This window comes from Populus alba, chromosome 1, assembly GCF_005239225.2.
Source record: "Populus alba chromosome 1, ASM523922v2, whole genome shotgun sequence".
NCBI classification, from domain to species: Eukaryota; Viridiplantae; Streptophyta; class Magnoliopsida; order Malpighiales; family Salicaceae; genus Populus; species Populus alba.
The window spans coordinates 25,859,008-25,873,300 of NC_133284.1; the positions used below are offsets into that span (position 1 = coordinate 25,859,008).

General features: G+C 30.7%; 1 protein-coding gene across 1 annotated transcript; it reads left to right on the top strand.

The window, feature by feature from the left end:
- The first annotated feature begins 8,793 nt into the window (after positions 1 to 8,793).
- On the top strand, positions 8,794 to 11,940 carry LOC118046978 (uncharacterized). The gene is made up of 2 exons (XM_035056095.2): positions 8,794 to 10,285; positions 11,565 to 11,940. Exon 1 carries the CDS (start codon positions 8,876 to 8,878, stop codon positions 10,283 to 10,285), a length of 1,410 nt encoding a protein of 469 aa, XP_034911986.1. The 5' UTR covers positions 8,794 to 8,875; the 3' UTR covers positions 11,565 to 11,940.
- Positions 11,941 to 14,293: the final 2,353 nt, after the last annotated feature.

The window sequence follows — 14,293 nt, forward strand, 5'->3', positions numbered from 1 at the left end:
GGCCGTTACCACCGATTTTGGCCTTATAAAAGGAGAAGGAGTCGCAGCCAACAGGAGGAGGAATTTTCTTGGGACTGAAAAGAAAACAATAAAACCACCGAGAAAAGCAGAAGAAAAGAAACCCAGAAAACAGAAAACAAATACACAGAGCAAAAACACAACACGAAACCAAAAGGCAGATTTGAAGGGAGAATCCAGCACCATCTTCATTTTTTTATCGCAAGGACTGAGAAGCAGGGAAAACCAAAGGAAGAAGTTCAAAACAGAAAGACAAAGGAAGCAAAAAGGAAAACGCAAGCAAGAGACACAGAGACCAACATTAACATCTCCATCGTCTTCATCGCCTCCAGCAACGTCTGCAGATCAGGTAAGTTATTTTTCTTCTCCCGCTTTGCTTCATTCTCCAAACAGGCAAATAGTGAGCACATTGCACTGTTCAAGTGAAGTTTAATTCACTTGAACAGTGAGCAACATGCGTGAATTAGCTCACGCGTGTTGCTTTGCCCAGTCGGGCCACTGGCTTGGGCCAGTGGCCGGGCCGGGCTGGCTGGGCTTAGCCCAGCCCATATGGGCTGAGCTGGGCCCAGCCCCCAAAAAAAACATGTGCGGGGCTGGGCCCGGCCCGTCCAGGCCCAAAAAAATAAATAAATAATAAAAAACAAAAAAATAAAAAAAAATAAAAAATGTGTATGCATGAGTAAAATTAATGTAAATTTATTGGTTTATTCACTGACGCCAGAGTCAGGAATAAAAATACCGGTTTAAATTTATATTATTTTTATTCATTGTATTTTATTTTATTTGGCTAGAAAAATAGAAAATATTTGCATTCGTAAAAAATAAATTTATTATTATTTATTTATTCACTGGCGCCAGAGTCGGGAATAAAATAAAAATATTGATTTAATTTATTTTATAGCTACGTAATATTTACCAACGCCAGAGTTGGAAATATTCGTAGTTGAATATTCACTGGCGCCAGAGTCAGGAATATTATAAGCAAATTTTTATAGCATAAACTAATAAACATTTAGCAAATTTAAGACGAAACTAGCAATGCAGCCTGCCTTAGGCAGGACGTTTAAGGAGTGATAATATCTTCCCTTTTACGTAACCAGTCCCGAACCATAGAATCTCTGTTGACCAGTTAGGGTTCCTAGTGACCATAATACTAGGTGGCGACTCCTTAAACAAAGACATTTTTTCCTAAAAGAACAGGATGCCAGAAATCTGTTCTTTTTCCATAATTCATTATGAAAGATTTATTTTTAGGGCCGCCGCGATGTCGGGTGCGACATTAAGGATATGTATTCTATTCTTAATTAGTTATTCATTTTTAAATTTCATATCAAAAAATAATTTTTTTTATTAATCTTTCAGTCCCAGCTTTGATATTTTATTTTAAGTATAATGCATGAAAGCTAATACATCCATTGCATTCTTAAGATTATATTTATACAAAGAAGGAATTTGGTTTGATTTAAAGTTGATTAATTTATAAATTGGTTCCAAAATATTTAAAGAAAAAGAGGAGGAGGAGGAGGAGGAGCTAACACTACCATGTTCTCTTTGTAAAATCAATTTGGTTGAGTGAGATATTTGTCAGGGCAAATCAGTCATAACTTGAATTAAATGTTTATTTAGATTTATATCTGTCAAAAAACCATCTGAACCTAATAATTTAAGCTGTTAGGTGATATTCTAAAATATTATTTATATTGTTTTTTAACACATCCCCTCAAGTTAAAGCCATTTGAACTTGAAACTTGCACAGATCTACATTACCTTGTATTTAATTTTTATCAAATAAAAAAGCATGACTCTAATATTATGTCAAAGAACCATCTCAACCCAATAATTTAAGCTGTTAGGTAAGGTCCCGAGATATGATTTATATTATTCTCTAACAATGGTAATAGTTGTTTTTCAAAGTATTTTTTTTTTTAGAAATATATCAAAATAATATATCTTTTTAATTTTTAAAATTTATTTTTGATATCAGCAAATCAAAAAAATTTTAAAAATAAAAAAATATAAATTAATTTGAAGCATAAAAAAATTAATTTCTAAAAGCATTTTTGCACTGCAAAACAAACCGCACATAAGATTTTGTTTGTTTACATGGTTTAATAACATTGTTTAACTTGAAAAAACATAATAATAATAATAATATTTTTTGAAGTCAAGTACAATTTAAAATGTTACATTATTACTCTCTAGATAATAAGGTACTAAAATCCTATTTTTTTTGCGTTTCAAGAGTATTTTTGAAAAAAAATAAATTTTTATTTTATTTTTTTCTTTACTTTAAATTTTTTGGTGATTTTAAATTTTTTTTATATGTTGATATCAAAAATAAATTTTAAAAAATAAAAAAAATATTATTTTAATATATTTATAAATTAAAAATATTTTAAAATAATAATAAACAATAATACTAAAGTGGCTCTAAATGAAAGCTATGAGAGTGAGGATAAAGAAAACTTTGAAGAACAAAAAAGGCGCGTGAAGGGCGTGCAATGTCAATTTCTTAGAAGGAGACTAAACCTAAATATTCGCCTTCAAGTGCAAGCAACTGGTCTCTATATGTGAGCTTAAGGCTCCGTTTGTTTGTAGGAAAGTGAATTCTTTTTGGAAAATGAATTCCAGGGAAAGTGAATTCCGGAAAGTATTTTTCGATGTTTGTTAGTGTTATGGAAAACACTTTCCAGTATTTGTTTGTATTATGGAAAATGAAATGGAAAATAATTTATTAATAAATTAATTTTTTTTCAAATTTATCTAATATATATAAAATATTTAATCACTTACAATAAAAAAAAAATCTAAAATATATAATGATGAATTTTTTTTTATTATATTCTATATTCATACATAGCTTATTTTATAAAATATAACTATATATATCATATCATATTATAAAGAAATAAGCTTGTGAAATATTTTTTACTATTCTATGAAACCATTTATAATTCCATTACGTACGAAATACATCCGACAAAAACTATAGTTTTAATAATATTTTTAGCATGTAATAAAATTGGATAAAATATTAAGGTATAAAATTCACTCTAAACTATTTTTTTTAAAATGTTAAAAAAATAGCACACTTAAAAAAAAAAAAAAAGAGGGTTCCCGCAGACAAGTGAACAGTGCAATAGAACTGTACTGTTCACTATTTTTGAGTGAACAGTGTATGCAATACAATGAACAGTGCAATTAACAAGAACAGTTACAGAAAAAACATGAAAACGCAGTATTGGCCCACATAAGGAAAGTGTTTTCCAAGAATAAAAAGCGGAAAACACTTTCCTTATGTTAAACTTAACATTTTCCTTTGACCGGAATTGTATTACCTTTGACTTACTTTCCATGTATTTGCCAAACATGAGAAAGTGAGAAAAATGGTTTCTAGAAAAGTGAATTCTTAAAAATAAACGGGTCAAAATGAACACCAAATTAGCTGCCCTCGAGGAGTGAAGCCCTAAATAGGATTTCCAAAGCCTAGACATGACGCTGGAAAAAGCTCTAAGGCTACCATGATCTACTCCCTCCAATCGTTAAGCCCAAACTTTATTACACATGATTTGAATATCTAAAAGAGTAATATTAAATGTTAAAAAATATGATAAGCATACACACACATATATAAATTAAAAAGATTTCTTATTATTTTCTTATTGCTTAGCAATTACTCATTCAAATTATTGTTATTAAATTCAATTTGATACATTTAATTTGGTATGTATTTTTTAAAAATTAAACAAGATGATAAAAGTTAATCCGATCTTACTCCATCAATCTAATTATAATCTAATTTAATTATTTTTTTTAAATAATATTATTTTATTTTAAAAATAAATCTTGAAAAACAATTATTATTTTAAATTTACTCAACTCGATTAATTTGGTTAAATATATATAACTTGTGATCTAACTTTTGTTATTCAAATTTAAAACTTTGAAATAAAGAAAGATTAGAGAGTTGGTTAATTGTCATCAGCAAGTGAAGTCCAAGTCCAGACTCTTTATTACTTTCTCAATCTCATGATGATGAAGGTCTGAAATTTTCTAGAATAAAAACCTTTTCTTTATCTCTTGTTTGCTAACTACTAAAAAGATCACTCCTTCCTCTCTGCAGATTCCCTTGAAAAATCTCTCTCTCTCTCTCTCAAAAACCATAACATTAAATCTCTTGTTTCTCATTTGAAAAACTAGCAAGTTCTTTTTCTTCTCTTCCATTCTCTTTGAAGAAGTTGGAAAATCTCTCTTCCTGATCTTCAGTGATCAAAGATCAAGATTACAATGCAAAACTCAAATGATCCAGCCAGGAGATACGAGCTTGTTCAACGCCAAATGCCAACTGGGTGCAGATTTGATCCCTCCGATGAAGTACTGGTCATTCATTATCTCTCCAAGAAAGGCAAGAGCGAGCCACTGCCATGTCCGTATGCAGTACGGGAATGTGATCTTTATGGCAGAGAACCTGAGGAGAAATGGAAGGAATTTGGCGGAGACAGATTGAAGAGAAAAATAGACCAAGACCTTGGTCTCCTTTTCTTTACAAGATTGAAGATAAGAAGATCAGTGGCACTGATCATGGAAGCTCAAGAATTGATAGGTCAGTTGGTAATAATATTGGTACCTGGCATGAAGAATGTGCTCTTCGTAGCATTTACATGTAGTGAGACAAAAAAGAACATTGGGTCAAAGAAAAGATTTGTCTACAAGAGTAACAAGAGCCATAATAGAGGTAGAGTATGTTGGCATATGCTTGAGATTAATTAGTCTTCCTGATAATACGTACTAGCGATCATGTAGTGTGTCAGTTGAAAAGGAAAGAGATAAATTCAATAAAATCTGGAAGAGGTGTTGCAGGAGTACTGGAGAATGGCAATGGTGAGGGTGCTCAAAAACATCAGAGGACAGTTTCTTGGACAAATCAAGAAGCAGGGCCTAGTTTCTTTAAAAGCAACAAAACCCTAGAATCTTATGATGAGGCAAAGAGAAATTCTAGCAAGGAAATGGTAGCGAGTAATTCAACAGAATCTGGAAGAGGAGATGCAGGAGTGGAGAACGGCAATGATCAAGGTGCTCAAAAACGTCAGAGGACAGATTCTTGGACAAATCAAGAAGCAGCGCCTAGTTTCTTTAACAGCAATAAAACCCTAGAATCTTATGAGGCAAAGAGACATTCTACTGTGTGTGGCAAGGAGATGGGATCCTCAATTGATGGTGGTCATTCTTTTGATCTGAATATAGAGTGGAATAATCCGGATGAAGATGACACATATACATCTCATAAAGAGCGGCAGCCGCACTTCAGCTCCGGGAAGAAGATGACCGAGATAGCTTCTTCAAGTCTAGCATCATTAGTAACTGGTAAGGGCACTAATCATGTGAAGAAAGCCAAAAAAAAAAAAACACTGCGCTTTGACGTTAACATTATCACATTAATTGTTCCACCCCACAACCACCGGCCCCTTGAAATCAGCTCCTCTTGATCCACCGATCGAGTCTCGTTCACCGACTGATACTTCAGATAGTGATGCCAAAGATGATCTGCTGAAGGGTGGCGATTCCAGGTTCTAGACATTGATAACGTTGGCACATTAATGCGTGGCTGAAAAATTATTGAAACTGGTGCAATTTCTCATCTTGGTAACTCCTAATTAGCGGTTCCTTTTCCCTGACTGGTTAATCATCCAGGACAATGAATCCACCAATCTCTTGTTTCAACTAAAAATCCACAACCCATGAACATTTGTTTCTTTTTTTATATAAAAAAAAAGAGGCATTAATACATTAGATCAACTAGAAGCAACCATGTTTAACTTGTGAAACTTTCAATTTAGGACATGAGCCCATGACAACACCATAAAATCTAAATCGAAATAAATTAGGAACCCCAATTCAAATTAACCAAATATTAGAGGCCTAAAATGAAAAAAAAAATTCAACAAAAAAAATATAAAAAAAAATAACTTGAGCAAGCTTAGAACAGTAGCTCATGCTATAAAGCAATTCAGACCAATATTTTTAAAGAAGAAATAGAAATTTGAGACTCGAGTAATTAACCTGACTAAATTCATTAAGTCGAGTTAATTTAAAATATGATTACAAAATAATAGTGAACAATAAATAAAAAAGACTTGAAATAATTTATGTTATTTTTTAAAATGAGTGAAAAATCATATAGAAACCAAAAAAAGAAGCTCATTCTCCAAATACATCAAATATTGAAGGATATAATTAAAAATATATGAGCTTAAAAAATATATAAAAAGATCCAAGATAACGCAAATCATTTTTAAAAGTAGGGAAAAATCTTGTACAAAGAAAAAAAAATTATGGAGCCCAATATATAATTAAATTAAATGTCAAAAGATGAAATTGAAAAATATAAGTTTAACAAAAAAAGAAAATAAAAATAAAACTAGACAAATCTCCTAAACTTAGGTTAATCTCTCAAATTCACAACCCATTAAATCCTATATCAGATGTCAATCAAGAAGCTTAATTTAACGTTGAAGGATGAAAATGAAAAAAAAAATCAATTTTAAAACTTACCAAAGTTAAAAAAAAAAATAGCAATAAAAAGAATGAAAATAAAAATATGATACTTAAATATAATGAAAAAAGATGAAATTATATATATAAAACAATTCTAAAAACTATCCAAAATAAAATAAATAGAAGGGTTGTCGTGAAATGCTGCAAGTGTTAGCATGGAAACCAAGAAAGAAAGTGGAAAAAAAAAAGTCAATCAATGTCAAACTATATGGAATTAAGCCACATGTATTGTCTAAGAAGATATATTTCTTCGTTGCGAATTAAAAAACACTAAGAAAATCTCTATGAGCCGCCACACGTGTCACTTAAAGGCAACAATGTGACTCATTTGCTAACACATTCCATGAACACGAAAACAACTTTTACTTTTCTTTATTATTTATTTATTAATTAAATTATCAAACAACCACCCCTAGGCGCCGTTTGGTAACGTGGCTGCGGGTGAGGTTCACCCGCAGCCACACCTAATTCTGTTTGGTAAGTAAAATATTCTGTTTTTTATTGGTAGGGCCCACGAAAAGTTGAATTAAAACCGTGGTTCAGGAGAAGCACATTTTGCTGCTTCTCCTGATTTTAGAAAGCTGGAACAGTGCGAGTGCATCGGTTTTTTTTTTTTTCTGAAAAACCAAATAAAATTACATGATTTCACTCGTATTATTCATGTGAACGTGAACAATATATTTTTTTTTTAAATCATGAAAACTGTAGTTTTTGTCGAATGAATTTTGTACGTAATGAAATTGTAAATTATTTTTTTTAAAAATGAGTTTTAGTTGAAAAATAGTATTTAATATTATTTAATAACACTACATAAATTAGAAGGATATAGCATGATGACGTAGCATTTGTGAAATTTGATCACAATTCCAATTATATTCTTGCTGTGTCCGACCCAATTAAAAAAAATTTAATTTTTATTTGTATTTTAATTATGTTTTATTCAAAAAATTAGAAGGAGATCACTTGATGACGTAACAAAAAATTTAGTTTTTGTTGTTGCGTGTTTAAGAAACCATGAAAAATATAGTTATTGTTGGATAGATTTCGTATGCGATGACATTGCATATAGTTTAATAGAATAATAAAAAATATTTGATATCAATATTATTTATTTCATGATGTAATAATAGTAGTTAAATCTACAATATTTAAATTAAAAGTATTTTTTAATTATTTTATAACCTCAATTTGAAAAGCATTTTTTTAACCAAACACATTAAACTACTTTTTGTTCAATCTCAATTTCAACCACAGTTTTAACCAAACATATATTTTTTCAAATTAATTTCAACTAAAAGTACTTTTTATAAAACAATTTTTTTAAAACCACAACCACAACAGCAACCACAATACCAAACACACCCTAAGACCGCATAATCATTTTAAAGAAACCAATATGAAATCAAGATTATATCCTAAAGCCAAACTTAAGATTTTTTTTTTATTCCAAGGGCATTAAAATAGTAACATTGTGCATGGTTAAAGAAAGTTTAGATAAAGCTCCTAAACCAAAGTTAATTTTTGTTTTGGTTTTAAGAGTAACCAAGTAATTGTATTGCAGGAAAAATTGTGAAAAAAATTAAGATAGCCTTATCAAATTTAAAATGATAAATAAACCTAGCGAAAAAACTATTTTACGCTTGAAAAAGAGCTTTGAGTGAATTTTTAAAGACAAAAACATCAATTCACATAAATTAAAGCATATTTATATTCATTTCCCCATACAAATAGGTCCGGTTAATGTAGTTTTTATGGTTTCTTCTAAGTGCATCACTTTGATACGACGACTCACTTAAATCATATTAAGATGATGTTTAATTTTGTATTTTAAAAATATTTTTTAAGAAAATTAAATTTATTTTTTTATTTTAAATTAATATTTTTTTATATTTTTAAATTACTTTAATATTTTAATTTCAAAAATAATTTTTTTAAAAAAATAAAAATATTATTTTGATACTTTTCTAAATACAACATATTTTAAAAAACAATCACAATCACACTTTCAAATAAACTAATTTATTTTGCTTTATGATTTAACTGAACTGTATTTTAAAAAAAATAGTTTAAAATTATTTTTTAAAATATTTTTAAATTATTTTAATATAATAATATCTAAAATAAATTTAATAAAATATAAAAAAATATTTTTAATATAATGTTAAAGAAATCAACATTTACAAAACCCCAAATTCAACTTTATCTCGATATAAACCAAAACCCTCTATTGCCTTTGCCTGCACAGCAACGCACCGTCCTTCTTTCCTTTTCAACAACTCTCTCAGAAAACACAGTAACAAAAATGGTCAAGAAACGAAAGCCCACTTCCAAACCCCAACAATCATCCTCTTCTAAACAACCCAAAATTGAAAAGCCCCCGCAGCCTCCACCACCTTCCTCAGAAGCCGAAGAAGTAGCAGCAGTGGTAGAGGAGGAGGAGGAGGAGGAGGAGGAAGAAGAAGACGGCTCCTCATCAGAAACAGAGTCAGGGGATTCAGGATCCGAAGAGGAGGAGGAATCTGAATCTGAATCCGAAGAAGAAGAAGAAAGCGAAGATTCTAAACGAGAAACCATAAGCAAAATCTTACAACCCTTCACTAAAGAACTACTTATCAAAATCCTCAAAGAAGCAGCCTCCACTGACCCATGTATCGCCACAGAAATCTTCAACTCCGTCGATTCTGACCCAGTCCACCGCAAAATCTTCGTTCACGGACTCGGTTGGGATGCCCACAACGAAACCCTTATCTCAGTTTTCAAAAAATACGGTGAAATTGAGGAATGCAAGATTGTAACTGATAAGGCTACAGGTCGCTCAAAAGGGTATGGTTTTCTTCTCTTTAAAACGCGAATTGCTGCGCGGAAAGCGCTTAAAGAGCCACAAAAAAAGGTGGGGAATCGAACGGTTTCGTGTCAATTGGCGTCTTTAGGAAAGGGGCAGAATCAGAAACAGGACAATAGCTCTGATGTCAGTTTGAGGAAATTGTACATAGGGAATGTGGGTCCGCAGATTAGTGTGGAGAATCTTAGAGAGTTTTTCGCTCAGTTTGGAGAAATTGAAGACGGGCCGTCAGGTTTTGATAAGAGTACTAGGAAGTTTAGGGGTTTTGCCTTTATTGTTTATAAGAGTTTAGAGGGGATTAGGAAGGCATTAGAAGAGCCTGTTAAGGTTTTTGAAGGTTTAAAGTTGCAGTGTTCACTATCTACTAAGAATAGCAGTGGTGGTGGTGGTAATGCTAATGTTGCGGAGGCGTCGAGTGCTAGTGCTGGTAACAATGCAGGAGTTGTGCAGGGAAATTTGGGAATTCAGGGTTTATTGAACCAGGGAATGGTGGGGCAGAGTGTGAATCCAACAGGTTCTGTTTTCTTGGGGCAGAATCCTGCTTTGGGGGTTTTGAATCCGGTGCTGGGTCTAGGTGTTGGTGCAGGTGGGATGCTGAACCAGACAGGGTTGAGTCCATTGTTTCCTGGTGGGGTTTCGCAGCCTTTGAACAGAGTTGGGAATGTTGGTCCTTCTATTGGATTGGGTGCAGGATTTACCGCACAGCAGGGGATTAATACTATAAGCAACAGTATGATTGGTAGTTATAATTCTCAGGCTGCTTTGCAGGGATTGGGTGCTTATCAGAGTTCTCAATTGAGTCAGCCTTCTGCATCAGCAGCAAGGTCTCAGGCTGGCATTGGATCTGTGCCAAGTTATTTTGGGCGCTAGGTGAGACATCTGGTGGATCCTTGTGATATTTCTACCTCTTCTTAGTGCAGTTTGAATAACAATATGAATTTTACTTTCAGCTTTCCGTGTAACCTGGCTCCTATAGTGTTCGAGGTTTTGACAGTCTTCGTAAATTTGTTGTCCCCATTGTTAGTGCATGAGACACTTGTCACTGATGTGACTGTAAAGTGCATGTCTGGACACATTCACTTGTTTTTATATATATTTTGACAATGAGAGTATGAATTTAGGGTCCTAGTTGAACTAATAAACACAATGAGAATCGTGCCTTTTGTACTCAACTTTGTTTATGCTATGAAATCTGTAATGTTATGGACTGAAGAAGTATAAGAGGAGATGGATTTTTTACTTAATCCAAGGAGAATAAGTTTTGTAATGTAAAAGTTGTTTGCTGGATTTTCTTGTCAGCAGTTTTTTTTTGTCAGCATTTTGACAGTACATGGCTGGAGTTGGAGGAGGAATTTTTGTATTGATCATTGTGTAAAATGGCAAATGGTATTTGAGATAAAATGAAGGTGATAATTCATGGAGGAGACTGATTTTTGGTAAAAATGGCAAAAAGGGGTAGATTGATCATGAGAGAGTTAGGAGAATATGTGGAGATTAGCTTGTGGGAGAGCTATGATAGATGGGCTAGTTTAATTATGAATGTGATCTGTGATGTGGAAGCAGGATTCTCTTTTGGCACAATGTATGGACCATGGTGTGCTGCTGTATTTCAATTACTACAAGCAATGCATGAAGCCTTAGCTAATTGGTGCCCATATAGATGGACTAGTCCAATATTTACCAGAAAAGATTCGTAACTTGAAATCTCATCTTACTATCAGGGATTCGTCTTTATCCTCTTGAATTTCTTGCTCTTTGCAAAGATTCTTTTTGTGGGTTTCTTTATCCACTGAGGCTTAATTTTGGAACCGTTCTTTCAATTTATTGATGCTGCAGGTTTAGAATTTGACTTTAGCTGCGAATGTTATCGTAACAGGAACAGGACTTTAGATCCTATCAGTTCGTTAACTTCTGCACCACATTTCAATTCTTTGTTTACACTTGTAATATATTGGCTTATGGATGTTCTGTCTTTAATGGATTTGCTTTTTCCTCCTTTGGAATTCTACGCTACATCTCATAAGCAGCTGCTTGATATCTGTTGTTGCATTGCATTTTCTAATAAGCTGGAATCAATGAAACAAGTCTGTCATCGCATGCAATTTGGTTCCATTAAATAATAATCTCTTCTACTGCTTTTATGTTGCAGCCTCGCCGGACACAGATGCAGGTAGCACCATGAGAGAATTTGAGGAGCTGAATAAGACGTTCAAGAGCTGAGCCATAGTGTCACCATGGATAGTAGAGTTAAGAAGGGAGGTAGAGTGAAGATAGGCACCGCAGCCTTTGTGCTCCTAGCAATTTGTTTATCAAACAAGTAATGGCTATTGAACACAGATAAACAGTATCAACACAAAGCACTTTGTCTTGAAAGCCCTAACATGCGCACTTTGATATTTTTATTCCTTTTCAAGTACCCTGTTTGAGATTCATGTTATAAATAAGTTGTTATTTTAAAATAATTTTAAAAACATATTTTTATATTGACATGAGATATATAAGAGTTTAAATTTGTATATTGTAAACTAATGGGAGGAAACAACTTTCTTAGTCGTTATATCAACTTCTTAGGATTATATCAAAGGTATATATATCAATTTTGTTATAAAAATATTTTAAATTATAAGAATTGAGTCAATGTGTGCCTCTCTAAAACATTTTAGATATAAAAAATCCCAGATATTGGTAATAATGTTACAGGCTGCACAGCACTACTTTATAAATGCAAAACATAAAAGGGAGTTATGTTGATTAGTTCGAGTGTGGTAGTGGTTGTTTTTTTAAAGTGTTTTTCATTCAGAAAAGTATGTCAATAATATTTTTTTTTTTAAATTATTTTTAAGATCAGCACATTAAAAATATTAATTCAAAGCAAAAAAAAAAATTAATTTTTTTTAAAAATATTTTTAAAACATAGTGTCAAATATGCTTGAAAACTAGCTTCCCGAGTCATGAGATCGAGATAATCTCATGAAAAGTAAATCAAGAGAAATTACAAAGCTCAATTTTCAACCAACTCAATGTTGAAGGATAAAAAAAAAAAAAAACAGAGTTAACCTAAGCTAACTTATTAAACTTACGATTGAGGTCATGATATAAAAATATGAAACTCGGTTCTCAAATAACTTAATATTAAAAAAATGAAATTGAAAAAAAAAAAAAGAAAGAAGATTGAGTTATTGAAGGGTAAAATTAAAAAAAAAATCAATTAAAAATCACCCAAAAATTAAATTAAGTCAACTGGGATTAACATGCGTAACTTGCAATTCCAGTAATGTGATCAGGATAACCTCATTGAAAGCAAATAAAAGAATTTATAAAGCCAAATTAAAAAATATCCAATTAAAAAAGAAAAAAACATAATCAGAGTCATCTCGAGTAACTTGATAAACTCACGACTCGAGTCAGTAGATAGAGATAATCCCATAGAAAATAAATTAAAAAAAAAAAGGAAATAATTAAAGTCAATTCAGGCAACCTACTTAACCTATGACCCAAATTATAATATTAGGATAATTCCATAAAAAGAAAATTGGAAAACAAATACAAAGTCTAACTTCCAAAAAATCTAAATATTAAACAATGAAATCAAATAAATAAATTCATGTAATAAAAATAAGACCTAACATAAAAAATTAAAATAAAAATACACAAAGTACTATTCAATGAATAATATTTTATAGATGTGATTATAGTAATTTAACCATATCCTTTATGTTTTGTTAAAAAAAAAAATATATATGATGCTTTTGTGTTGAAATGATGATAAGGATTTGTTTATTAGTATATTTTTCTTATTCAAGTTCCACTATAATCCTTAATAATTTAGTCCTAATCTCTTATATCAAATTTAAAACCGTCCGTCATATATATCCCATAGAATTGATTTTTTTTTCATTACCTGCTATATGGTACTCATCATTAAACTGCTTCAATTCAAGCATATTTAACTATGGAATTACTTTTGATGATTTTAAATTGATTTGGGAGTGTGGTTATAATTATTTTTTAAAGTGTTTTTCATTTTAAAATATATTAAAATATATTTTTTTTATTTTTTTAAAAATATTTTTTACATTAGCACATCAAAATGATCCGAAAACATCAAAAACATATTAATTTAAAGTAAAACAAATTCAAATTATTTCAAAAATATTTTAGAAATACAATGCCAAACAGTGCATGTTTCATATAAAGTTAGAATTTCAGGTGTTATAGTGATAGAGAGTGATTTTTAAAAATATATTTTATTTAGAAATATATTAAAATAATATATTTTTTATGTTTTTAATATTAACACATTAAAATGATACAAAAATTAAAAAAAATTAAAAAATTTACAAAACTCCAATACCAAATACACATTAATGAGATGTTGTGCCACCATATATAGAATCCTTGTACTACTAAGTAAGAACATCATGTATGTTTGGTAATGTAGTGTATTATTTTTAAAAAAAATATTTTTCAATTAAAAATATATTAAAATATTTTTTTATATATTTTTTTAATTTTTAACATCAATATATCAAAAATCAATTAAAAATCATTAATTTAATATTTTCAAGAAAAAACAATTTTAAAAAATGCTTTTAAAAGAAAAAACTACCCAAAAACCAAACAGGTGCCAAATGATTAGTCATGTCTAGTTACATCCTTTCCGTCAAAGACTTGATTCTAATTTCCAACCTGTAGCTATTTAGGGCATTTAGGTGCTTACACAGATTATAATATTCATACAAATTATAATATTCATTACCAAATTAGTTGGGGGTAAATATTTTTTTTTCTTTTTAAAATATATTGTAAAAAAAAAAATATTATTAGAAGTAAAAAAATAAAAACTAGCATCAAAGAGCAATTTAATATTTTTATAAT

Excerpts from the sequence above, each read along its gene's own strand:
- LOC118046978 (XM_035056095.2), top strand. The coding sequence starts at position 8,876 with ATGGTCAAGAAACGAAAGCCCACTTCCAAACCCCAACAATCATCCTCT.